The sequence below is a fragment of the Lipotes vexillifer genome, unplaced genomic scaffold (genome assembly GCF_000442215.2).
Source record: "Lipotes vexillifer unplaced genomic scaffold, Lipotes_vexillifer_v1.1 scaffold674, whole genome shotgun sequence".
Lineage (NCBI taxonomy): Eukaryota > Metazoa > Chordata > Mammalia > Artiodactyla > Lipotidae > Lipotes > Lipotes vexillifer.
In genome coordinates this window covers 1,213,934-1,240,435 of record NW_006785906.1, presented here as the reverse complement: position 1 = coordinate 1,240,435, position 26,502 = coordinate 1,213,934, and the positions used below count along the sequence as shown (strand labels likewise).

The window sequence follows — 26,502 nt, the reverse complement described above, 5'->3', positions numbered from 1 at the left end:
GCGTTACCTAAAAATCAGAATGACTGAAAGAGTTCAAGTTATTATAAGGTACAATCAATATACACAAAAGAATCTATGTGTTTTCTACCTGATAGACAGAAAAATGGGTTAAAACAAATGATAGAAGTAAATGTAAAGTCTTACATTTTGAAGGTAAATCTATTATATAAACAGAGGCTGGTAAAAGGCAGTCCTAGATTAGTTCCCTAAAAGTGACCCAAAGATATTGTTGTCAACTAAAAACTACATTGGACAACTGCAGCTTTATGACACCAGTGCCTTTAAAAAAAAAAAAAAAAAAACTCAAGGAAATTTTTAATGGTAGATATATAAAACTAGGCATAAACCCATTATGTTTATATCTCTTACACAACTATAAAGCCAAAACAAATTACAAAATAAATCTAAACAAAATTCCAATACCAATAAAACTCAACAACATTTAAAAAAAAACAGGATTGCACACTATACCCTCTACTATGTAAAATATGCATATGTATTTAGGAAAGTGGCTGGGGAGAAAAAAAAAACCTATAGAAAACTGCTTAAAAAATGACCCCTGGATGGAGATAAAATAAGCAAATCATATTATAAATTGAATGAGTAAAATTACAGTGTACCAAGAATGAAAGAGAAGATAAATTAAGATATTTTGGAGCATTTACAACACATGAGCTACTCTACGTTTATGATATGCATTATCTCATATAAATTTCAAAATACCTTGGGAAATAGGTTTAGACTTCTGAAGAGGTTCTGACAAACCATAGTTCTCCAGAAAAAAATGCGCAGGAAAGAAAGAGTTGAACATAATGTCAAAACAAGTACTTTTGACCCTTGAGCAACATGGGAGTTAGGGGCGCTGACCCATCACACAACAGAAAATCCGTGTATAACTTATAGTTGGCCTTCCATATACACAGTTCCCCTGTGTCTGAAGATTCAACAACTGAGGAACATGTAATACTGTAGTCTTTACTATTGAAAAAATTTCGGGTATAACCCTCGCCGTTCAAACCCTGTATTACCCAGGAGATAAGATTTAGAGATAGGCCATGATAACTATCTTGAGGTATTAGATGGAATATTAGGCAAAGGAACAGTTTAGAGAACAGATAGAGGTTGACTGGAGAAACTATTTTCATCCATTCCAACAGTTGTTGGAATATGTACTGTTACTATCCCTGTCTTTAAACAAGAAAACGGAGGCCTACGGAAGTTAATGTAACCAAAAGTCACAACACTAGTAGGCAAAAGAATTAAGATTAAGTCCCAGGAATCTATGACTTTATGGCACTGGTACGGGGAGCCAGGCTTCCTTTCAATATAAAGAACTGATCAGTTAAAAGGGACAGGTTCAACCAGAAAGATTATGGTGTGTTCAAGGAAGCAAGTGTGACTTTGTTTGAGAATGGCGTGGGTAGAGGAGATGAGGTTAGAGAATTGAGTCAAGATGGGCCTAAGATGCGCTGGTACTTGGTATACTCTGCTATCCCAGGCTTCAGAAGGCTGCCATGGTGGAATCTGACAAAAAATCAGGGAACAAGGTAAGATTTCCTTAGACAACAAGGATTCCAAGACCCTGCAAATAATACCACAAACACCTATTCTATCCATGCAAAAGATTTGTCATTTTCCTGGGCTGTGAGAGGCAGAAGGTCTGATTCCACGTGGGGCTTAGGAGAGATAGAGGTCCACATCTGGAGTAGCTGCTGCCCCCTCTCAACTGTATCTCCTCGGCAATGTCCTCAGAAGGCAACCAAGGAACCAGGAAAGGGCAGGTGTCGGGAAAGTGCTGGACGTGACTGCCAAAGCAAACAGCTGGTATACCCTCTATTTTGGAGGGTTTATGAACACACACGCAGACACAGACATGCAGATCAGTAAACAAACAGGGCAAACACAGTGCAACACATTAGGGAATGAAGAAAGGGAGGACATAATCTAAGTGACAAATAGATGTCAATAAATGCATACATGGTTTGTTATATCATCCATCTTTATATTAATGAACCTTGAGAGAGATATTAGTCTTCGCACATGTGGATGGATAGATGGATGGATAAGAAAGACCAGAGATAGCCCATATCCCACAGCATATAGAAGATGAAGTCAAGATTTGATGCACATCTGCCTGGCTTCAGAGTATATATATTTCTCCATTACACTGCTTGAATACCATAGCATCTCTTTTTCTCAAAGCTATAGAAAAGTGGAATAACTGAAACACTGCTTTGATTCCATAGTACAACGCCAGAAAATAGATACCTTATTTTTTTTTCTGGTAGGAACAAAAATCTCCATATTCTCATACAAACATGTTTATGACTGAAGTTAGCAGCCTGAATATAATGAGGAAATGAATAGGTGGTGAACAGATAAAGACACAGCTGTTATTACTTCATTAATATTGCCTTGAATGGCATCTTTTGGTAAGTTAGATGCTACCCTCTTTCTCAAAAGCTGATCAACTAAGTTATCATGCTACCATTTATTTTCTGAAGCGTCCATATTTGAAGTGTTAAGCCATTTCACTCACAATAACAACTTGGCTTTAAAATATTTCAGTTGCTCTGACAGCAGGACCCATCATGCTCAGAACGGAGTTCATAGGTTGCATTTGCCATGTTAAACAACTATACCTTCCCAGAGATAATCTGGAAACAGCTTAGTAGTATTTTTGACTAATTCTCATCATGTAACAAGCAGAGTTATCCATGGAGATTCACACAGCACTCTTACTCCAATTTCCCCTACTTGTCTCCCCCATTAATTCTGCTTATCTTTTTACACTCCTTATAACAATTTTAATTCGGGCTTCCTGGGGAGTGAAGTGTGAGATAGAAATGGGTCGGGTGGGGGCCATGCCTCACCATGTTTACAGCCCTAAACCTAGGGTTACCAGATAAAATATTCAAAATTGAGTTGATTTGGATTTTATATAAGCAACAAATAAGCTTTTATATAAATATGCTCCACTAAATTCAACAACATGTCTATACTAAACAATTATTTGTTGTGTATCTGAAATTCAAATTTAAGTGGATGCCCTGCATTTTATTTGCTAAGTCTGGCAACCCTACCCATCATGCACTTTCTATAGTTGAGGCCCTGGTTGAGTATATGTATGTCCTCAAGTCACTATGATGGAAATATTAATAAAGGGAATGCAGCCATCCTGCATAACCAGATTGAAGATATAAAGACGTGTCTTTAGAACCAAATTCTGAAAGGGGATCTCCAGACTTCACAGATATTGCTCTTTTTAGAGAACTGACCCTGAGAACTTAGCTGACATTTCCTGGAATGCCCTGGAAAATGGCCCCCATTCTATAAGATAACATTAATGTTCAATTTCCCCTTTCCAGAAGTATCAGAGTGATGGAGACAGACTAAAGGGAAACCTCAGATGGCATTTGGGTCAGAAATCCACATCACTGAAGTCGCTCCCAGGAGGAACAGTAGTTACAATAGCTCATTTGACTGAGCACTTAATAAGTGCCAGGCTTTGCACTAAATGCTTTATATGCCTTATGTATTTTGATCTTTCCAACAACCCTCTGAGATTGATTAGGCCATCATCCCTCTTATAAAGATTGGAAGCTGCAAGAGTAGAGACGATAAACCTCTGGCCCTAGGTCATACATTTACTAAAAGGTGGATCCAGAATTAAATCAAGTCTGCCTGTCCCTTTATGTCAAAGTTTCTCACCTTGTAGGCAGAGATCTCCTACATCAAATGTTAAAACCAAGAGCCTGGGGTCCATCCCAGATCTACCTAATCAGATATCTAAAGCTGAAAACAGGAAGTTACAGCTGTAACAAGCTTCCCAGGGCCCAGGATAAAAGTTAAAGTTGAAAGCTCTTGAATTATGTTATTTTGATTACGTAGGTTATTCCATTATTCTGTTTCTCAAACTGCAACCATGACACTCACAGAAAGCACAGACCTGTCAGCAATAACAACCAATTTATGAGCTATTCTATGAGAAGATACCTGGTCAGTCAGGATCCTCTAGGACACTGGCCCACTTCTAGGGCTGCACAGAACACCTGAATGAGCTGAAAGCCACACCTTTGAAATGCTACCCTTCCCTCAAAGAGCAGTTCAACATCCATTACGGCCATGGCTCTGCTCACTGCACCTCAGCCCCACTGTTTCCCCAGGTGTTCTCCCTTTGCTTATTTCTCTATGCTTGACACAGATAAATGGGCATTCATCTATATAACGTTGACAGAGGTGTTCAGAGAGCAAGCATTTGGTGAATATTTGAAGTAAAATCCTGAGCTTGGCCCAATAGCTGGGATTTTGCATGCAGTGCCTTCAGGCAACCTCTACACACAGCTACTGACAGAATAAGCTATTTAAGGGAAATCTGATCACTCCCTGCTTGAAACCGCTGAAGGCTCTTTCACAACAAGATAAACTTACACTTCTTTCAAAGTGCATCCTAAGGTCATCATAATCTGCTGTGACCTGACTGACCTGCCACACTGCCTTTCATGTGTATTACTTTCTCCAATTACCTGGGTCTTGCCATTTCCTAAAATTCTCATGCTCTTTCATCTCTTATTTATCTGTGTTCTTCATTGTTACTTTCCCTCATCTTCCCTTCTGTCATCTCCCAGCTGCAGGGATACTTTTTATCCTTCCACATAAAGACGTCCCTAACTGTTCGAATGAGATGTGGGTACGCCTTCCTCTCTGTTCCTTTCTCCCAGGATTTACCAGAGTATGGTCCCTAAGACCCTAGCTCTAAGAAACATGCTTCTCTGGAAAAATAATTCAGAAAATGTTGCCTCCTATAGTCTTCTTGCTGAGAGTTATGAATAGATAGAAGTATGCCAAAGGCTTTGTGAAATCGTGCAACAGAGGTACATGTGCTTCCCACATGTATGTGAACTCAAACCCTATTTACATGTGTGAGTATGAACCAAGTATTAACATCTTGCAGATGTTTCAGAAACCCCTTCTTGCATTTTGTAAAAAAATAATAATAATAATAAATAAAAGAAACACCAATACTTTAATTAAAGTCTTTTTTGCACTGAACTGCAATGACTGGTTTGCAAGTCTGTTCCACACACTGAAATGTGAATTTCTTGAGAGTCTGTTGTACTTGTCTTTGTGTTGCTCTGGGCTGGCACATGACCTGATTTTCCAAAGGGGCTCCACACATTCCAACTGGCTGAATCACTGAGAGCTCATGAAGTCGACTCTCTGTTTATTGAGAAGCAGCAGTATCATATTCACTTTGCTGCATCTTCAGATGTTCTATCCATCATCCATTTTATTTTTCCCCTCTCTCCTATTCCACAGATTCATCTTGGCTCCTGAAGCAATGGTCAGGGAGAATGGGATATAAAAGCCCATTTGTTTTTTTCTGTTTGTTTGTTTGTTTGTTTGTTTTTTTGCAATACGCAGGCCTCTCACTGTTGTGGCCTCTCCCGTTGCGGAGCACAGGCTCCAGACGCGCAGGCTCAGCGGCCATGGCTCACAGGCTCAGCCGCTCCGCGGCATGTGGGATCTTCCCGGACAGGGGCACGAACCTGTGTCCCCTGCATCGGCAGGCAGACTCTCAACCACTGCGCCACCATGGAAGCCCAGCGCATTTGTTTTTGTAACCTCTTTGGGATTTACTTTCCAATGACAATCTGTACTTCTTTGTTCTTTTTTTTTCACTTTCTTCTTTTTTCTAGAACATTTCAGAAGATCTTTGGAACCTACTATCAACTAATGCACATTTTAGATAATTAGTATATAAATGTAATTAACTTGATACTGGTTAAGATCTCAAATTCTTTTGAGTCCAATTTGACAGTCCAGTTCTTTCTATTAGATCTTAATTTAGTATGTTAGAGTACAATCACGCTTCATAAAAAGTTCAATAATTTTATGAGTGTCTAATCTATGTCTTTTTTTTATTCCATTAGTAAAAATGTTTCCATAGAGGCCACCAAAAGTTCCACTCATGGCTGATCTTGATCCTCCATATAGCATTTTATTGCCCCAAATCTACTTACCATTAAATTGGTGTAATCCATGCTTCACCATATTACAAAAGAAGTTGATGAGAGCCTACACAAGGTTTTGCTAGGGTCTATATATTCACTATCCACACAGAAACTCCCAATCTAGTCATTTAGCAGCTTTATGAAAATTTTCCTAATATCAATGTGGCAAAAATGTAGTAGTCCTATGTCACCTTTCAGTAAACAGTCCTGCTTTTTCCAATAGTTCACAACAAATACGTTTCTCAGTGTCTACCTACAAAACTTCATTAACCAATTCTGGAATCCATTCTATAAAAGTATTTACAAAAATGTCCATTTTCTCTTTTGTAGAAACCATAATTAATATATCTGCATATTTTTCCAGTGTATCTCTTGGTTGTAGCCATTCCTCAAAGAGGATCATTGAAAGCGTTTGATTCCACCTGAAAATTCTGTCTAAAATAAACTAAAATTCTGAATTTAGTTTATTTGATGAAGTAGTCATGACTTTATTTAGAGACTTTTACTTCTAAGCACTGGAGGCACCAATATGTGCAAATGACAATTGGCTAATGATATATAAAGCCAAAATATTATCCTTTCAATGTTAGATTAATCATATATATAAAGCCAAAATATTATCCTTACACACATGGCTAGGAAGTCTTGGGAAAAAAACAAATCAAATCAAGATATCTCTTATTAGAAAGAAAGTAAGGAAGGAAAGAAAGTAAGGGAGGGAGAGAAGGAGGAAGAAAGGAAGGAAGGAAGGGAGAGAGAAAGAAAAAGAGAAAAGAAAGAAAGAAAAAGAAAGAAAGAAAGAAAGAAAGAAAAAGAAAGAAAGAAAGAAAAAGAAAAAGAACGAAAGGAAGGAAGGAAGGGAGAGAGGAATGAAAAACCTTGGAGGTGCTTGTGATTAAGAGAACCTTATTATTAGCTCTTGTACTAACACTTAGGATAAAAAAAAATCATAGTATAAGGAGAGGGAGTGGTCATATTGCTAAAGAGAAAAATAAGTGAGCAAACAAGATTGTGTAAGTGTTTCTTAAGCAGCATTTTGGGAAACCATTGAGGAGATGGTTCAACTCACTATGCCATCTGGTACATGTCTCTCATCAGAGGAGATGGACATGTAAGGCTTTTATACCACAATGGCATTCAACAGCAGAGGCACCCAACTAATGTCACTCAAGCCTCTGTAATCACCACGAAACCTTCAAATATTGATACACTACAACTTCTGTAGATTATTCTACATAAGAAACTGAAATTACCAGCCAATGGGAGCCTTCTGTTACACATGACAGTTAAAATTCTGAATGTAAAGCTATAAACTGGCATCTGGTTCACTTTCATTTTTTATAGCTTGGATAAAGTGAGTTACTACCTAAGATTCTCATGACCTCATGGTACTTGGAAAACATTACTTCTAAACTTTAGGACTAGATGCAAAATTGCATTGTCATTTGAAAGACTGCCAGAGTACAACCTCTCTTGAGTAATCCTGAAGCCTTCATGTGTTAGGTGCCCGGCAGCTGGTCACCGGCAGAATTCAAGAACTCTGGAGGAAGACAGACTCTGGTTCAAATCCTGTATTATCCACTTGCTCTTTGGATGAGATATTCCATCTAAATAGACCTCAGTTTTGCCGTTTATAAGATAGGGATATAAATAGTTTCTACCTCATGCTTTTATTTTATTTTATTTTTTTGAGAGTGCAATGAAATAATGTAAATTTGGTGGCACATGTCAAGCATTAAATAATAGTAACTTACATTACTTTGAGACATCTGCTTTCTCATGCGGTTTAATATAAGAAAAAACTAAATAAGTACCCTTTTGAATGAATCCCCAAACAAACACATTTTTCCATAAATTAGCATTTTATTTTATAAGAAAACAACATATTCAAGTGAATAAAAACATTTCTGTTCCAAATAAGTCTAATTCAGAGACTTCAGCCTAAAGAAGGGGGATCCTCATTTTTATATTTCTAATGCTGTTTCACAAATTAGGGCAAACACATGAATTCATCTGACTGACATACGAGCTTGTTAGATTTAAAGGAACACACACCAATTCATTCATAATAAGCAGTGTAGCTTTCAGGAAAGTATCCCCACCTCATATCATCTAAACAGAATTAGGAACTGGTCATTTCTCAGGAGATAATCTTCAGTGCTTGCTAAAATATCCTAAAAGTATTCTTTTTTACATGAGGGGATGAAGAGATACTAAATATATGGTGAGGTTTGAAGTAATAACTTTCTCAATTCTGAATCTACACATATATTTAAGACGATAGACATTTCTAACCCTCTCCTTATAGGCAACTCAGTATTTCTTTTGTCTATTTTTTAACTTCAAAACATAGGATTATTTTAGAATATCTTTTTAAGATTATAGTTAAAAATCTGACTTTTCCCAGGTTTTATAAATCTTTTGATTAAAAAAATATATACCAGAGTTTACTTAGACTGCATAAATATATTATGCTATCCAAAACACAATATCAAATCACAAATGACATTTAACTGGCAGAGTTCATTTTATTTTTTCATATGAGAATGAAAGAAATTTGCATAAAAGATCTCCCACACAATCTTCAATTCTCCCTGTGGTTTGCTAATACATTTGCAAATGGCACTGCACCTGCTTTTATACAAACATCTTTGATGCCTAGAGCATCAAATGCATGAGGGCATTGTCAGAGACACAGCTGCGTAACAAATAGCTCAAATGGATATAATGAGATATGCTCCATGATTGAGCACCTGACACAGTAGTGAGATATTTTTCCGATGAGAAATCCCTCTTCATGATCAATGCACCTTCCAAACTTGGCCAGTCTGACATGCCCTTTGGCCATCTGTCTTGTCTGGATGATTGGTTGGATTTCTCACACAACTCAATGAGTACTTGTGCTTAGAAAGAAATTTGTCTGTACCATCTCCTGATCTATCCACGCTGTGAGGGAAAGTTCGAATGTCTGACCTTAAAAATATCAATTTTCCCTCATGCATTTATGAATGAGTAGGTTAAGTCGTGACTTCAAGAAATATTTTTTGATTATTGGTTTACTATAAACCCTTTTATTGCAAATATTTTTACAAACACAATTTTGTATTTTTATGCACCTTCAAATTCCTGTCCTAACTGTGCCAGTTAACTGTATTTTTTTAAACTGATACTGTATTCTAGAGCAGTATTTGTTGTTGAAATTTGCATTGTTCCAACCCCAGTGGCATCATTAAAAAAAAGTTCATGAATATAATTAAGGAAAAATCTTTTTGAATGCTGACAGTTTTATGGACATTAGGCTTGGCACGGTTTATTCAATAGGATAATTATTTTACTGAAGTTGATGTCCTCTCTTCAGTCCTAAAGTAGTGACACTAGGGAGCTCAGACACACTAACTGAAAGAGCAAGGCTCCCACTAATGTGGAAGCAATGTGGGGCTAGTCTAAATTTGGACTGGAGCAACACTTGGTACAGCTTATCCACTTTGGCTGGGACCCAGCTTAAATTTCTCCCCTCCTGGGAAGCTGTTTCTGAATTTCCCAAGCCCATTTAGTGGCTTTTGTTTTTAATTTTTTTTCATTTATTTTGCCTATGCCATTTTAATAGCACTTGTTAGGTCACCTCAACTATGTGTAGCTTTCTCTACCTTTAATTTCAGAACCTTTAGTCATTAAGGGATGTGGATTATATATCTGCATATTCAATATCTTATACATATGGCATATAGTAAGTGTGATAAGTATATGTTGATTAAATAATAGTAGGATTCTTGAAGTATATGATTTGGAGTTCTTTGCTATAAATAAGAATTTGTTGAACTTTCTGATGTGTTTATGTTTTGAGTCTGATCAGTAGGAGTGCACACATGACATGGCCAATGGGAATAAAAAGACTTGGGGAAAAGACACGTGTGCTTCAGATCATCACCTTGTGATCAAGTCAAGGAAACATGAAACTAACATTGCCCAAAGCAAGAATGATGAAAGTTGAGAAGAAAGGTATTCTGAAATTCATTAACACAGAACTGGCATTGAATACTTGTAGGCACACCAATAAACTGACATAATTAAATTTATAGAGAGTATGCCTACATTTCTGCTTCCCAGCTTCATTTATACCTAGAGACACCATATTATTGTGATGATATCATCTCCCATGGAACAAATTTTACCCATGTGGATTCTAACATTAAAAGTTAAATCTGAAAATATTTATTCCCAAAGCAAGAAACATAATATTATACATTCAGTTAGAGCAACCTGTGGGGGTGAACAGGGTCTAGAATTAGTGAGGCCAGTGAAAACAGTTTATTCATTAAGTCTATAAACCTATTTATCATTCCAAATACTCCTTCATCATTTGCCATTCTCTATGCATACTAAGTACTCCCTTTAACTCTGACTTTGCCCAACTCCTTCTCTCCAAGGCAAACTCTACTGCTGGATTCACATATTGAGAATCCATTCCCTGTAAAGCTTTATAGCTATAATTTGACTTCACCTTTTATAAGACTCATTATAACATCAGTTAGGCTTGAGATTCATATAGATGAATTACACAATAACCTCTTATTTTTCCCCTACTGGTAACTAAATTATTTTAAATATTTTAAAACAGACCTCTTAATACATATCTTGATTCCATAGCAAATTGTTATACTATAAGGTATAAGTGTCACTGAAAATCCTCAGGGAAAGCCCAATAGGATGATGACTCATCCATTTCTTTCAACAGTGATAATTATTATTTATGTAGCAAGTTTAGTTTACTATAACCGTGGCCATACCATTTGTGGGGTTTGATGCTATCCCAGTCCCGCACACCACCAGGCAGTGCTTCTTATATCTAGTCATTCTACTACATAACTTCTGGACCCTCTATTCTCTGAGCCAGCAATCACCACAGTCTGGTGGAGCAAATTTCTCTACTGATTAGGCTAAGTACCTGCTATCCTCAAATGACTCTTGATGCTCAACTTCCATGCTGCTAATCCCCACCATCATCAGTAAATGAGGAAAGTACAAACCACACGTCCTTCTCAACAATTTATACTCTACCACATGCCCATGCCCATGGTTTTCTGCAATTCTTGGTTCATATGACTACAACCTCCTCTTCACGCCAACAACTTGTTTGAGGACTTCCATGGTGACTACTCATTAATTCCATTCAGATTAGCCAATCCCTATTCATCTCATTACGCATCTACCTTACATTCCACAATGCTTCATTTCAATATTACCTTGAATTTCATTGTCCATCACATCTATCTACCAAAACCCCAAATCTGCCGGAATTGATCTGTCTGCTTTTTCTATGATCCAATACCTAGATAATAGAGCACTAATGAGTAATATCACACAACAGGAAGATCAATTTTAATAAAAGTATGTCATCACTAATCTCTAATTAACCCTCAAAACTTCCAGAAATATAACTATCAACTTAACATCTTCTCTCAGATATATCAAAGGCACCCAGAACTCAAAATTTCCAAACCTAATCTAGTAAAACATCTCCCATAAATCTGTTCTTCTATTAGTCTTCTTTTTCAGAAAATGGGCCCACATTTTATCTAAATATGCAAACTATTAAACCCTGCAGTCATCTTTGAAAATCTCCCTTTTCTAACCCTCAACATCAATTCCTCTCAAATACTGGTTGCTATCACGTCCCCAATATCTGTCAGCTTTTCCTCTCACATCTTCCATTATCACACGAGTCCAAGCTAATATCATCTTGCCTCGAACAGGTCTTAAGAAACTTTAAATTTTATATTTATCAGTTTTATTACCTAATTATCATCTGAAAGATTCCTAGACTGTAAGCTCCATCAAACCAGCTTTTATGGTCCATTTTTGCTCACTATTTTATCTGTAGCATGTTGCATTTTTTCTTTGCTTAGAGTGAGCAACTGATAAATATTTGCTGAATTAATGGATTAATGGATAAATGAAAACAAGCAAATTTGTAAGTATTATCACAGAGAACATATGCAGGTATAAAGCAAGTATTCACATCTATATCATATAAGGGAAAACCCTGAAGTTCAACAAAAGCTGAGCAAAAGGAGAACCGATGAATTTGGATTCAAATTTGGGTCCTCAGTTTCACCAACTTTAACGCCTGAGTATCTTTCTATTTTAGTACCATGATGCCTATCAATCCTATGGAATGCTTTTTCTTTTCATTTACTTATAATATAGACTCAGAAAAGTATGTCCAATTCTTAATGTAATTATCTATGAGTATAGAAAATAATTACTGTGGAAGGTATTCGAATCCTTTTAAAAACACACCATTCACTACAAATACTTTCAAAATAAATATTTTCACTTCATAAATGAAAACATTTATAGAGCCCATAGTCCAAAATTAAGATTGACCAAAATATATCCAAAGTAGTCATCATGCAAAAGGAAAAAAAAATAGAGCAGAAAATAACAAAAACTGATATTTTTAAACCATCACCATTATTTTCTACCATTTATTGAGTGTTTACCATCTTGCAGACATTGTGCTAAGCAAGTTATATGTGCAATAAAATAGGAACTATCGTTAATGCCTCTTTACAGATAAGAAAATTGAGAATCAGAGCAAACAATCAAATCCAGGAGCCAAATTCAACTTCTGTAAGGTTCCAAAGCTGCACTTAACATTAAATTGCCTTCCCAATAAGTAGTTAAGTCTTTCATTTTGAGCCATTACTTAGTGAAAAATTGACAAAAACATTTTTTACTACTAATAGTACCTGACAGTGAGACATTTCAATTATAATCAGATGGGGAAGGAGAACACTATATACATTATCAAACTTAGCTTTTTCCAGATATTTAAGGAGAAAATTGTTTAGTCTTACCCATGAATTCAATCCCCAAGTGGTCTGCTACACCGAAGTCAGCATATAAGAAAGGAAAACAGAAAAAGAAAGAAAGGTTAGAAAAAATTCCACACAGAAATCAGTGCTTATAAGATTGGCCTTTCAAGGTGAGGCCTGTGTCTCAATTGTAACACCATGTTTGCTTGCGAAAGATAATTTAGTTTGCCCACAGTTAGGGGTGCTTTGAACACTGATTGGTATTTCCCAGTAACCTGGAATTTAGATGGGATAATATTGCCAAGTATGCTAAGTATAAATTTAGCCAATAAAAAAGGAAAGAAAGAAAAAAAAGGGAGGGAGGGAGAAAGAAAAAAAAAAAAACTTCATGTAAAGCATATCTGGAACTAAAGTTATTTTCAGAACTCATGATATTTTATGTAGAATAACTACTTGTTTAACATTAAACTTATTTGAACCTTTATGTTAATAATACATAGGTAAAGGACTTCTGCATGACAGGCCTTCAACAGGCAGTCTTCACTTTCACAAAAAAGAAATGATGTTGGATCTTTTCCCCTTTATTTGTTAGGTGAAGAAACTGTGTTTCATTGAGACTAAAAATCTTACATGAGGAAGACCCAGGGCATAAATCCAGTGTATCTGACCCTTTGGTCCTATGATCGTTAAACTTGATAGCACTTCCTATCAAAAACAAATGGTAGATGTGTCCATGTCTGTTCTATGTTCCTATGGACAGCACACCATTTTGACCACCTAATGTCTGTGATCAACAGAGGGATAAACTGGGCCCTGCTATATCCAGCCATTCAACTTTGGAGATTTATTTAAATGGTGCTTTCTTTTAATCATTCAGTTATTCACTTATTCACTTTTAAAATTCATTGCATTATTTAATGATGATTTCTGTTGTAGTAATATGTTTCTTAAATGAGAATAAATGAAAAAACCCCAGTATTCCCAAGATCATGTTTATTTCCAAGACTAATTTCTGGGCTCCCTTTCATGACTTCTCTATTTAGGAAAGATTTCTTTTTAAAAAATATGCATTTAGTTATCTTGAATATTTCAATGCCTTTCTTATTTGTAAATAACTCATCTTTAAATTCTATTGTGGTAAAATATATATAACATAAACCTTGTCATTTTGACAAATTTTCAGTGTACAATTCAGTGGCATTAATTACAGTCAAAATGTTGTGTAACCGTGACCAATGTATTTCCCAAGCTTTTCTATCACTCCGAAGAGAAACTACCCACTAAGAAATAAGTTCCCATTTTCCCCTCCCTGCTCTGTTCCTGGCAACCTCTAATCTACTTTACGTATCTATGAATCTGCCTGTAAACAGTTCATTTTTTAAGTGATTAGGAATTATTTTAATTGAGAAATATCTCATATAAAGAACTATGGTAATGATGTTTTTTAAAAGTAGATGCATTTCTTCCTTTCCATGGCATTTTTCACCTGCTTAATATATACGATGATAGCTATCTAGCACACTTTCATAAAAAGACAAGATTTTTGTTCACAAGTAATTCAGAAATCGGTGGGAGCCCACAGAGAGAAAGCTTTGAAAATTCTTTGTGATAGTGCTAGAATGGAAAATGAGAAAATGTGCATTGGATAGAGTGGCCAAGAGTCCATAAAAGCTTTGCTCCTGGGAGGAGGAGAATGCGCTCTTTGAATGGAGATTGTAGAGAAGTTGGCTGTAGACCATGTTTGGGCTCTTGTGTGAAAGAAATCTTCATGATTGTGTGCACTTAGGACACTAGAGAGAGACTAGAGTTGTGGTATTTTAAAGCAGGGATTTGGGTGAGATTACCTATCATGAGACTAAAAGAAAAAAAAAAAAAAAGATTGGGAATAAAAAAACCTTCTACCTACAGCCAGAGCAGCCATTAGCCCTAGCCTGGTTGAACAAGAACTTTCTAGTAGAATATGTAAGATGGATAACCAGCAAGGACCTACTGTATACCACAGGGAAGTCTACTCAATATTCTGTGATAACCTATATGAGAAAAGAATCTGAAAAAGAATGAATATATGTATATGTACAACCGAATCACTTTGCTGCACACCTGAAACTAACACAACGTTGTAAATCAACTATACTCCAATAAAATTAAAAAATAAAATAAAATAAAATAAAATTGATGTGGTACAATGGAGTAGTATTCAGCCTTGAAAAAGAATAATGCCATCTGCAGCAACATGGAGGGACCTAGAAATTATCATACTAAGTGAAATAAGTCAGAAAGACAAAGACAAATACCATATGATATCACTTATATGTGGAATCTAAAATATGACACAAATGAACTTATTTACGAAACAAAAAGAGACTCACACATAGAAAACAAATTTATCGTTACCAAAGGGGAAAGGGACCAAAGGGATACAGTAGGAGTCTGGGATTAGCGGGTACAAAATACTACACAAAACAGATAAACAACAAGCTCCTACTATATAGCACAGGGAACTATATTCAATGTCCTCTAATAAACCATAATGGAAAAGAATATGAAAAAGAATATGTATATATATCTATATCTATAACTGAGTCACTGCTGTATACCAGAAACTACTACGACACTGTTAAATCAACTATACTTCAATGTAAAAAAGAGAACTTTCTAGTAGAACTGAGATGGCTCAGAAATGGCTGGCTGTAGTCTGTTTTGCTGGCAAGTATAACCAATGGTCATTCTTCCCACAACCATGGTGGGTCCACCTCTATATGAGACAGGAGATATGGGCAATCAAGCTTTGTAAGTCTGGAAACTGCATGAAGAAATGAGTGGCAAGTTTGATAAATTTGAGGGCAATCTAAACACTTTAAACCAGAATGAATTCATAACCAGTAAAAGGAACAGAAATCAGAATTTTAAAATTATTCAAACACTAAACGGTGTAAGTAGATGTCTTAAGAGAAAGGAAATCTGTCTACTCTTAACATAGCAGAAAAGTCACATCGAATTATTAGAGTAGTAGTTCTCAGAAATACTGTCAAGCAACATGGCATTATATTCTTAGATTTTATAGAGAAATTATTTACTTTTTATAATAACATTCATGAAGACTGACATTACTGAAACATACAAATAAAAAGTTAGATCTTATTTAAAATTTTCCTCTTTCTCTCTCTCTCTCCCTCTCACCACACACACACACACACACACACACACACACACACAATTTCCATTCTTTTATTAAAATGCTAAATACTGATCATTATTGCAGGTTTAAAGATACTGACAGGATTTGTTAACAGACAAAAGGATTGATGAAAATCCATGAAATTGTATGACAGAAAAGCAATTAATTTTGTCAACTGAGTCACACAGAACAGAAACCACAATACTTCTCATAACACTTCACTGGCTAATTCTTAAAGCAAACAGTGTTCCTGGGGATATTCAGGTCTGCACGAAAACATCAAGAGGAATGTGATAAGAATGAATCAATTACTCATTTATTCATTCACTCAACAAACCATGTGCCAAGAACTGTGCAGACATTGGGATGAAGGAGGAGGCAAATAACTTCAAGAAAAATAGTTTGATCTTCCCTATGGCATGTATTAGAATGTACGATTCCTATTTCTTTTAGAGTCTGATGAACTTTTATATGTAAAAATTGCAGTTCTTTGGGGATATTGCACCCTTTGATTATACAGTAGTGGCTAAGATATACTGAGCACTTACTACATGCCAGGAACTGCTTCAAGTATTAACTCACAGAAACTTATAAGACTGTCATGATCCTCATTTTACAGATGAGGAACAGAGGTCAACAAACTTTCCCAAAACTACACTGTTGATAAGTAGTAGAAACATAACTGAGCCTAAGCTTCTCCACTTTCAGCCACCAGTCATTCTCAGGGTTTACTTATGCCCTCCTTATGAAGAAAAAGCTAATTTTTACAAAATCATCAGGTAATAAGACGTTCAGGGAGGAGTTATTTAACCCAATTAAGGGAACAAATTGTTTTCAAGTATCCTCAGGCAGTGCAGAAGCACTACTTATTTATTTGCTCACTGCTGGTTTATTGATGAAGTGCCCAATATAAGCTAGGTAGAGGGGGATTCCCTCTCTGCAAGGAACCAAACTGGCAAATCATTAACATCTTTTCATTGGTTCCTAGGGAGATTTCTTCATAAAGAGCCTTGCCTAACTGAAGTTATTTGTTTGTACATATAGCAAGGGATATATGGAGTTGTGCCTGAATATGTGCCAGACATTGAACCAAATAATCTTCAAATTGGCAATACACTTAACAAATGCCAGCAGCTCTGCCTGAAACGTGCTTAAGATTTGAGGGCTACGGAAGTGACCAGGGAGACGAACTTAACAGGCTATAAAGTCAAAAACTCCGGGAAATTCAAGGCCCACATGTTTCCAACACGTCCATAATTCTTTTCCCCCCCCACCAAATTTTTTTTTTTTTTTTTTTTTTTTTTTTTGGCCACACGGCATGTGGGATCTTAGCTCCCCATCCAGGGATCGAACCCATGCCCCCTGCAGTGGAAAAGTGGAATCTTAAACACTGGACTGCCAGGGAAGTCCCTCAAAGCTTCTTATTTATATGTTGACAGACAAACAATCAGGGGCTATAAATAGTTCCCTCAATCTGGCCAGAATGAGGAAAATCAACCAAAAGCAATCCTTGACTTGATTCCAATCTCAGGGCGAGATGAGACAAGTTGTCCAGCCTGTGATGAGGAACCCCTGTAATGCAGCACCGCGACGATGCAACATGAATGTTTCAGTGTCACTCTTACATTAAAAGTAACTGAACAGGTAGTTCTATCATAGAGTAGTTCCAAATGGGATGATTTAAGCCCTTATTCAAGGGGATGTGGAAAAACATGTTATATGAAAATATTGTTCTGTGTTTTAAAAAGTTAGAATAGTCGCTTAAAGTTCAACAGGCTTCTCCACTGCAAGAATCCCTAAAGGTCTTCATATGTGTGCCAAGACTCCCCCGGTGGAGTATTTCCCAACTTGATGTAAGCAACCACCTTGTTATGAAGCACTCTGCGGTAGTGATCTATCATAGTACCCGTGCTGGGAAATAGGTCCCATATAAGTGTGGAGGAAACTAGCCACTCAACTATAAAATATGTCATTTTATAAATGGTTTATCTTAATCACTGAACTGAAATCTGTCACTCTGTAGATTCTACCCTCAGATCCATGTCAAATGACTTTTCAGTGGTGATGCTTTAGGATGAGGTAGTCCACCACAACTAAGAAGACTAAATTGGATTTATGAAGATGGTAAGCTGGGTCTTGAACATTTGCTGACTCCTGACACCTGTGCTTATCATTCTCTAGTAGTTTCTAGAATCGCTGTAAAGAGATGTAACTGTGTCATGCTTCACCAGTGGGTCATTGTATTTTGCTTGCTCCTGGAGAAGATCATGGACAAGGTGATGAGATGTCACACGTCAAGGCACTGTCACGTATGTCCCAGTTTATTATAACAAGACAGGTAAACTAGGAGAGGCTGGGATAGACTCTAAGGTTTCTGATTAGGAGGGTAAGGGCCGAGGGTGGACCTGGCTGTGATTGCTGAGGGAAGCTAGAGTCTAGAAGCAATCCATGGGATCCACAGAATATATACCTTTCAAAAAGATTAAGGTGTCATAGGATGGGGGAATAGGGCTCACCACAGGCTCCCAGAGCATACAACTCTTCACCAGAGGGAAGTGACACTTGGCAGCCACTAAGACAACGTGACAACTGGGAGCCAAGAATAGCGAGACGTGATTCTCTCAGGCCTTTTGGGTCAGTCCTGTAACAGGGAGGGAAGGACAGCTGGCAAGAGTGTGAGCTCACTCCTACAGGGTGAGGAAGGAAAGGCCCTTTCCAGGCATTGCATTCCATTCTATCATGTTGTCCTAAAAGGAGAGGGCTATTATCAGATTATCCTTTTTCCAGCTACTTAGTGCAAGAGTTTGGATATGAATGCAGGTTAGATTCTAACCTCCATGCTCTCTCCATTAAATCATGCTACCTTGTTAAACAGGTAATTTTATTTTTATCAGCACACATATATATTTGATCTTAAAATTTCTACATTAAAAAAAATTTTCTTTAAATTTATTTTTGGCTGTGTTGTGTCTCTGTTGCTGCGTGTGAGCTTTCTCTAGTTGCAGTGAGCGGGGGCTACTCTTCCTTGCAGTGCATGGGCTTCTCATTGCGGTGGCTTCTCTTGTTGTGGAGCACGGGCTCTAGGCACGTGGGCTTCAGTAGTTGTGGCACACAGGCTCAGCAGTTGTGGCTCGCGGGCTCTAGAGCACAGGCTCACTAGTTGTGGCGCACGGGCTTAGTTGCTCCACGGCATGTGGGATCTTCCCGGCCCAGGGCTCGAACCTGTGTCCCCTGCATTGGCAGGCAGATTCTTAACCACTGTGCTACCAGGGAAGTCCAAAATTTCTACATGTTTATGAATAAAATTTGGACAGTAAAACATCATATTAATGAAAAGAAAATGATACGTTTCTTATTATATTTTGAAACTAATTCCTGTTAAACTTTTATTCTAGTTCTTTCTGGTCTTCTCTCTGTACATGTAAAATAAGTTTAAAGTCAATTTTACACAAAATCACCTTGCCTCATGGGCCTAAGTCAGAGGACTCTCTGTGGCCACTTCAGCTCTATAATCCCAATCCCACTCTTACTTCTATCATATCAGAACTGACAGCTTTTTCTACTGTTGAAAGTAAGTCCTGACATTAATACTGTGACCAGCCTCACACCAGGCAGGTCATCAGTCATGGAGAAGTAAAACCACTTTTCCAGAAGAGCACATAGCCCCATTCTCCCTTCCACGGGCCTTGTAATGAAACATGACCTCTTAATTTTTCTTCTCAAAAGCTCTGTTACGGATTCCTCTTGAACGGAGACACTTCTATTTCACATTCCCCTCTCATCCTCTAAATAAAAATATTCGTTTGTATATTAGGAGGAGAAGCAAGCAGCCATGGAGACGGCCACATGTTCATGCAGCGCAAACTCAAGATGGGCATTCCGCTCCATGAAATCAAAGAACAAATCAGAGTTACAACTGACGTTTATGAGTGACTCTTTGTTTAGGCTGCTCCTTGAGGCTGCTCCTCAAGGATGAATCTTGCCTAAATGGCATGTAGAATTTTCCAGTGAAAACATCTTAGAACATTAGACTTAAAATGATTTCACGTTCACAATTATTGATTAAAGAATTAAATAAGAATTATCATTATACAGAAGAATTCTTCATTCAAAAAATACTGCTATTTTGGTTATATAATTGATGATAGCAAATTTGTATAGGTGAATGCACTAGGGGTTTTTGTTCTTGAAATTCCCCAGCTCTTGTCATATTTTATCAACTTCTCATATTTTCTCACTGGGAACTCCCACACACATTATTTTATATAACTTTAAAAATTAGCCTGGGGCTTCCCTGGTGGCGCAGTGGTTCAGTGTCCACCTGCCGATGCAGGGGGCGCGGGTTCGTGCCCCGGTCCGGGAAGATCCCACATGCCGTGGAGCAGCTGGGCCCGTGGGAGCAGGTGGGCCCGTGAGCCATGGCCGCTGAGCCTGCGCATCCGGAGCCTGTGCTCCGCAACGGGAGAGGCCACAGCAGTGAGAGGCCCGCGTACCGCAAAAAAAAAAAAAAAAAATTAGCCTGTAAAGTAGTGCTACTGACCCCCATTTAATAGCTGAAGAAAATAAGCTTTGTGAAAAACTAAAGGCCGTATTTATAGATGCCTATATTCTGAGGGTGGAAAACTATCTCAAATCCCAGGAGTGAAGGGTCATTATTTCTCTTGCTCACTGATTTATCACTCCAGCCTATCAAAATCTGACATTTTGTTGATGCTCAGTAAATATTTATTGAATGAATGAAATGCCATCTGAGTCAGCCCCTTTGCCCACTGCATGTGATATTTCGAATTCCTTCAGAGCACATCCAGGCTGTTTTCCATCACCTCAGTTTTTGAGGATTCCAATGAACATTACACCTCTGGGTGCAACTCTTTCGATATTGAAAAAACAATATCCATAAATGTTTCTAGAACACCCCCCATATCAAAGTACTACATTTAATTAATTACTACTTACATGAGTCTACAATTCTGGAGTCCAAAAATCACCAGATTATTATCTGAAAGTGTCCAACACATGTATACCATTGTCACATAATTTTTGTATGTAATTTAGGATTCATGTGAACAAGTGGTCAATTGTCAGGAAAAAGTATTCAATTTTCCATAGTAATTAAAATATTATTATATATGCTATTTAAGGGGTTACTTCTTAATAATGTCAAACCATTCAAGCAATCTGAAATATTTGTTTTGTACACTTTTACAGATTTTAACTTTTCAACTTCAATCCATTTTATTATCAATGAAGACATACAGAAGAGATTAAGGTTGGTAGATGTAAGGATTATAATAAAATAGGGGAATGTCTACTCAAAAAAGAAGTAAAAGAAAGGAAAGAAAGAAGTATATGGCAATCAGCATTATTTGTGTTTGCATTGATATGCTAATTAATTAAAGCTTTTGTTAACCAACTGTTTTAGTACTATGCTTTTAATTATATTCCTGAATTCAAAATTGCAATAGCTTCATGATGAATACTAATTCAGAAAATGATGGACACATTTTAAGAAACATTGCTCTGAAATGAACTCTCCTAAGCAAAGAGCAAAGAAACCTAACTCCCACCTCCCAACAGATGACAGCTTTGGTAGCATGGAGATCCCAACAAAGGTATCTTCTGCTTCCCATCTGCCAAAAATAGAGGGACCAAAGAGAAAGATTAGCCAAGAGGTCGAAGATTCTTGGCCCTGCACCAACTGCCCAAGGTATTCATCTGGAACACCCAAATGCAGGGAAGTAATGGAGCTGGCAAAAAGCCTCATTCATGATGAAGTAAAGAAAAGAGGAGATAGCAAAGATAATTCAAACTAGGAGGCAAGTTAAGGTCATAATCAGGAAGAGGTACTTTTATGTCAGGACTCAGGAAAACTGATTAGCGGCCGAGAAAGTGCAACTTATGATAGGCTGGGCTAACTGTGTCAGGGCTAAGACCCAAAACAAGCCTGTGTGTTGGAAGCTTATTCTTAAGTGATGCCTGATGCCATCAAGAAATGATGTGGGACAAGACAACACAAAACACTTTGGTACTTTCCTTTTGGCAACCACTCTTTAGGTAGGGCTCATATTTTGTGGCAGGCAACTGCAGCCTCTGAATGGTAGGCTTGTCCACTGTCGTTGCCACTGACTTTGCTCTATTTTATTTTACGTAAAGGTATTTATTTGTATGGAAAAATATATTGCATGACAAATAGTTCTTCAAATGCAGAAGGTAGCTGGCTATTTAACGTTTTTCTGTAGGAAATCACTTAAAATATGAGAAAGAAGTCACCCATTTTTGCTAACTCTCTAAACATTCTGTTCCACCAGCACTTCCCTCAAATAGGCCCATACCCACACATCTCATGTTTTTATTCCAGCCATTACACTAGCCTTGAATATCTTTCCTGATGGACTCTCAAGTCTTCCTCCTACAAACTCAGTCTGTCTTTCAAGGACCACTTCCTCCTGAAGCCATCTCTGAAAGCCTGACACAACATTACCTGCTCTGTTTTTCTATGAAAATGGGATCTGTATTTAGGAGTAGGATTATTGTGCATTGAAATATAACCAGTAGAGATATACCTATACCACAACTAATTAGGAAAACTAGGATCTTTTGCCTGCCCCTTCTCCACTTCCCCTTCTGCCTTTCAAATAGCAGATGGAAAGTAAACGTTTATTGAATATTTTTCATAACCCCACCAACTTTCTTTCTCAATGAGGTATATACCATTGTGAGATTTTTAAAAAAGTAAATCATGCTTATAAACTATAATGCTTTCTCTCAGGCGAGATTTTCTACCTTAGTCTTCCAGATTTTCTGGACACTTTCAATAGGCTTCCATTAAAACACACACACACACACACACACACACACACACACACAAACTATATTTCGAGTTACATAGGTTATTCCTCACTGAATTGTGAATCACCTGCAGGGAACAAAAAAAAAAAAAAAAAAAAAAAAAAGAAAGAGGAAAGGCTTTTCTTTTCCTCTTCTATCACCTCAATGAACTGAGATGTTCAGGCAAGTGACTACTTATATAAGAAGTTCTTTTTTTTTTTTTTTTTTTTTTTTGAGGTACGCGGGCCTCTCACTGTTGTGGCCTCTCCCGTTGCGGAGCACAGGCTCCGGACGCGCAGGCTCAGCGGCCATGGCTCACGGGCCCAGCTGCTCTGCGGCATGTGGGATCTTCCCGGACCAGGGCACAAACCCATGTCCCTTGCATCGGTAGGCGGACTCTCAACCACTGCGCCACCAGGGAAGCCCAAGAAGTTCTTATTTCAATGTTCTTTGGGAGAAGAGGGAAGCACTGGTAGCCACTAAGGTTGCAGAGAAAAGCCTCAACGAGGCTTTTATCCACAGCCATCCATGGCAGCCATGTTCACTCCTGTGCTCATCCCCTGCCTCTGTTCCATACACAAACTCAGCTCAGTTCGTGGAATGAAAGAAAGTGCTTCAATACAACATGCTTCTTAGAGCTCCTGATCTTTGGAAGAACTGCTTTATCTTGCTCTTTTCAGACTCAGCTCAAACAATTCCCCAAGAGGTGCCCTTTCTAATAACACTTTGCTCTTTCAATTCTATCTTGCGGTCATTTGTCTGGCAGTCTCGCCTCCTTCCAGACTATGTGCCCTATCTAGCAGGTAGTAAATGCTCAAAGCATTTTTGTTGACTGAATCCACAAATAGACGGATAATGAGTATCTGAATAAATCAATCGATTTATTTGTTTAAATGCACATACTCATGGTGCCTAATATTTGGTATTGTGCTGTTAAAATGATACATAAAATCAGGCAACTGGGAAGAAAACTTGGCAACCCTATGGTTTCTACTACTAATTTTGTTTCTTAGCTTCATTCTGACAAGTTAACACATTCCAATATTGGGGAACATCTTAATTTAATATTTAATGCTGTAAATTTTTTTGTAAAAAGCACTGGTATGGGAATAGTTTCATAGCTTATGATCCTTATGCTGGATATTTCTATTACCAAGTTTAAAAGTCACGACAATTTAGACTCATAAACCCCTGAACACCTGGGAATGCTCGATAACGAGAACAACAGACAACACACTTGGGCTCACTAATGGATTACTTTTGCAGACTTAAAATGTAGCAATTTCTTTCCCCCTAAATGCATAACCAGCTGAGGGTATTATTTGGTCCATTTAAACGCAAAGAACAATTCTTCTTTTGCTACCTGCTTCCTAAATCTATTAAGTAGTTAATAACATAGGACAAATGTAAGCTTCTTTTAACAGAAATAAAGAAATGGAAATTAAACTGGTAGAGCCTTCACCCAATAATGGCTTACCCCAGAGTAGCTGAATTCTTCGTAGGGTAGAAAAACCAGGGAAAGCATCTTTATTAAAATAATGGAAGAAACTATTATCTAATTTTGCCTATAATTATCTTGGAACCCAGTGGAATTCAGGTACTTTGAAGTCCTCACCCTCATCCCCCCACTACCCGCTTCTACAGTCTTGATAACTCTCTGTGTTTTCTAGATATGTGGAGAAAAATAATCACGCTGCCGGGCATCCTATTAGTGAGATAACCTTTTCAAAATGCTGTGGGGATGTCAAAAGCTGAGTATGGATGAATTTATAAAGTTCTAATTTTACATCACTTAGACATTAGCAAAGCAAATGAATAGAGTCTACAATGTTATTCTTCAAAGCTACCATCTACAAATGATAGACTTGTGAGTCTATATGACATCCTGCTGACTCATCCCCACAGCATCCTTTCTGCAGATACTATTTTACAGATGAGGAAACTGAGATTCAGAAAGGTGTACTAATTTGCTCAAGATGGGCTAATTTGCTTCCCAAGATGGGAAGCACGTAATTTCATTAAATCATGCCGCTGTCCCCGCAGAAAACTTTCCACCTTGCCTAGCGTGCCATGTAAGTCAAACATTAATGATCCAGCGCCATCCTGCTTCTCCAGCCCCACCTCCACATTCCTTCTTCAATTCCAAAGCCTCACCCTGCTCACGTGCAGTCTGGTGAACTCCTTTCATAACTTTTAAACACAACTAGCTCTGGAATGCATATCTTTTCCCACACACTGTCTCCAATAGAAATAGTCTTTCATGGAATCTTTTATATTTATGTACTGTAGGTTCATCACACTCTATTATAGTTCTTTGTTTTCTTGCTCATCTTCCCCCAGATGGCTATAAGCAACTTAATAAAAAAAAGCCATGCTTAGTATGTCTTTATATTATAGATCCCAGGACAGTTCCTGGCACAGAGAGAGTATTTGAGTAAATAAAGAAAAATTAAATCGCTGCATGGATTTTTGAAGTTTTACTCAATGTGACTTCAGTTACAGGTAGTTCCTTCTATCCTGTATTCTTTTGTCCGTTGCTTAGGGGGAGGGAGGTCTTAGCAATTAAAAAAACAAGTTTGTGAGCTGCAAAATCCTTGGCTCAGAAGGAACTGAAATATAAAATACTAGATTTGATGGTATAGACAAAGAACCAGGCTCCACTGCAAATTAATACGTTAAAGAGTTTCTACGTGAAGATAGTTCCTTCTATCCGGTATTTTGTCTGTTGCTTCCGGGGAGGGAGGTCTTAGCAATTAAAAAAAAAAGTTTGTGAGTTGCAAAATCCTTGGCTCAGAAGGAACTGAAATATAAAATACTAGATTTGATGGTATAGACAAAGAACAAGGCTCCCCTGCAAATTCATACGTTAAAGGTTTCTAGGTGAAGGGAAGAAATGGAGGAAAGCCAAAAGGCCTGGGAGGTGACCTTCAGAAAAATGTATGCACACTGCTGCTGCCAAATCATGCACTTCTCACCATCCCACTGCTCCAACTAGAGGAAGGGAAACAGCTTCCCAAACAGGGCTGCCTTGAACTAACTACAGTCCCTGGAGGCAGCAAGACCAGAGTACCCCATGTCCACTGCTCTCCCGACTTCAGCTTTACACTGAAGGATGGGATGCTAGAGGAGCCAGAGAGATGACCCTCAGATCCACCAGGGTGGGTAGCAGCTAGGCGTGTCAATTTATTCCCCATGAACCTGATAGGCACAATCACCGAGAGCCTGACATACATGAGCTAGGAGGTTGGGAAGACTACAGTCTGCAGCAATGGCCTCTGTGGACTAAACAAATGACAGTAGTGAGGACACCTCAGCAGATTCCAGCATGGATAGACAAGAGCACAGAGGATTTGCCCATCTACCACCTCTTGCAGCTGCACCGGTGCCCGGGCACTGGGCAAACCACACCTCTTTACAGAACTGGGACGCTATCCTCAGGGAACAGGAGTCAAGGATGAACTGTGATTACACTTTTCTCTAACCCAATGAAATGGAACTTGAGATAGAAAATAAGGAAATTTAAATAACGAAGATAATAATATAGCTTAAATCTTTGAGGGCTTATTCTAAGCAGCCGTTTATCTGTACACTTTACACGTCTTAATTAATTTAAAACCTATAGCAATTTTATGAATTGCTATTTTTTTTTTTTTTTTTTTTTTTT

At 37.7% G+C, this 26,502-nt stretch overlaps 1 protein-coding gene across 2 annotated transcripts in view; it reads right to left on the bottom strand.

Moving 5' to 3' along the window:
• NRG3 (neuregulin 3) overlaps positions 1-26,502 on the bottom strand; it is a 1,098,053-nt gene that overhangs the window by 115,444 nt on the left and 956,107 nt on the right. The window contains exon 4 of one of the 2 annotated variants that reach the window (XM_007458321.1): positions 12,875-12,901. In XM_007458321.1, the coding sequence (XP_007458383.1) occupies positions 12,875-12,901 (27 nt within the window). The remainder of the gene's footprint in view (positions 1-12,874; positions 12,902-26,502) is intronic. The other variant, XM_007458322.1, reaches the window with a different exon arrangement.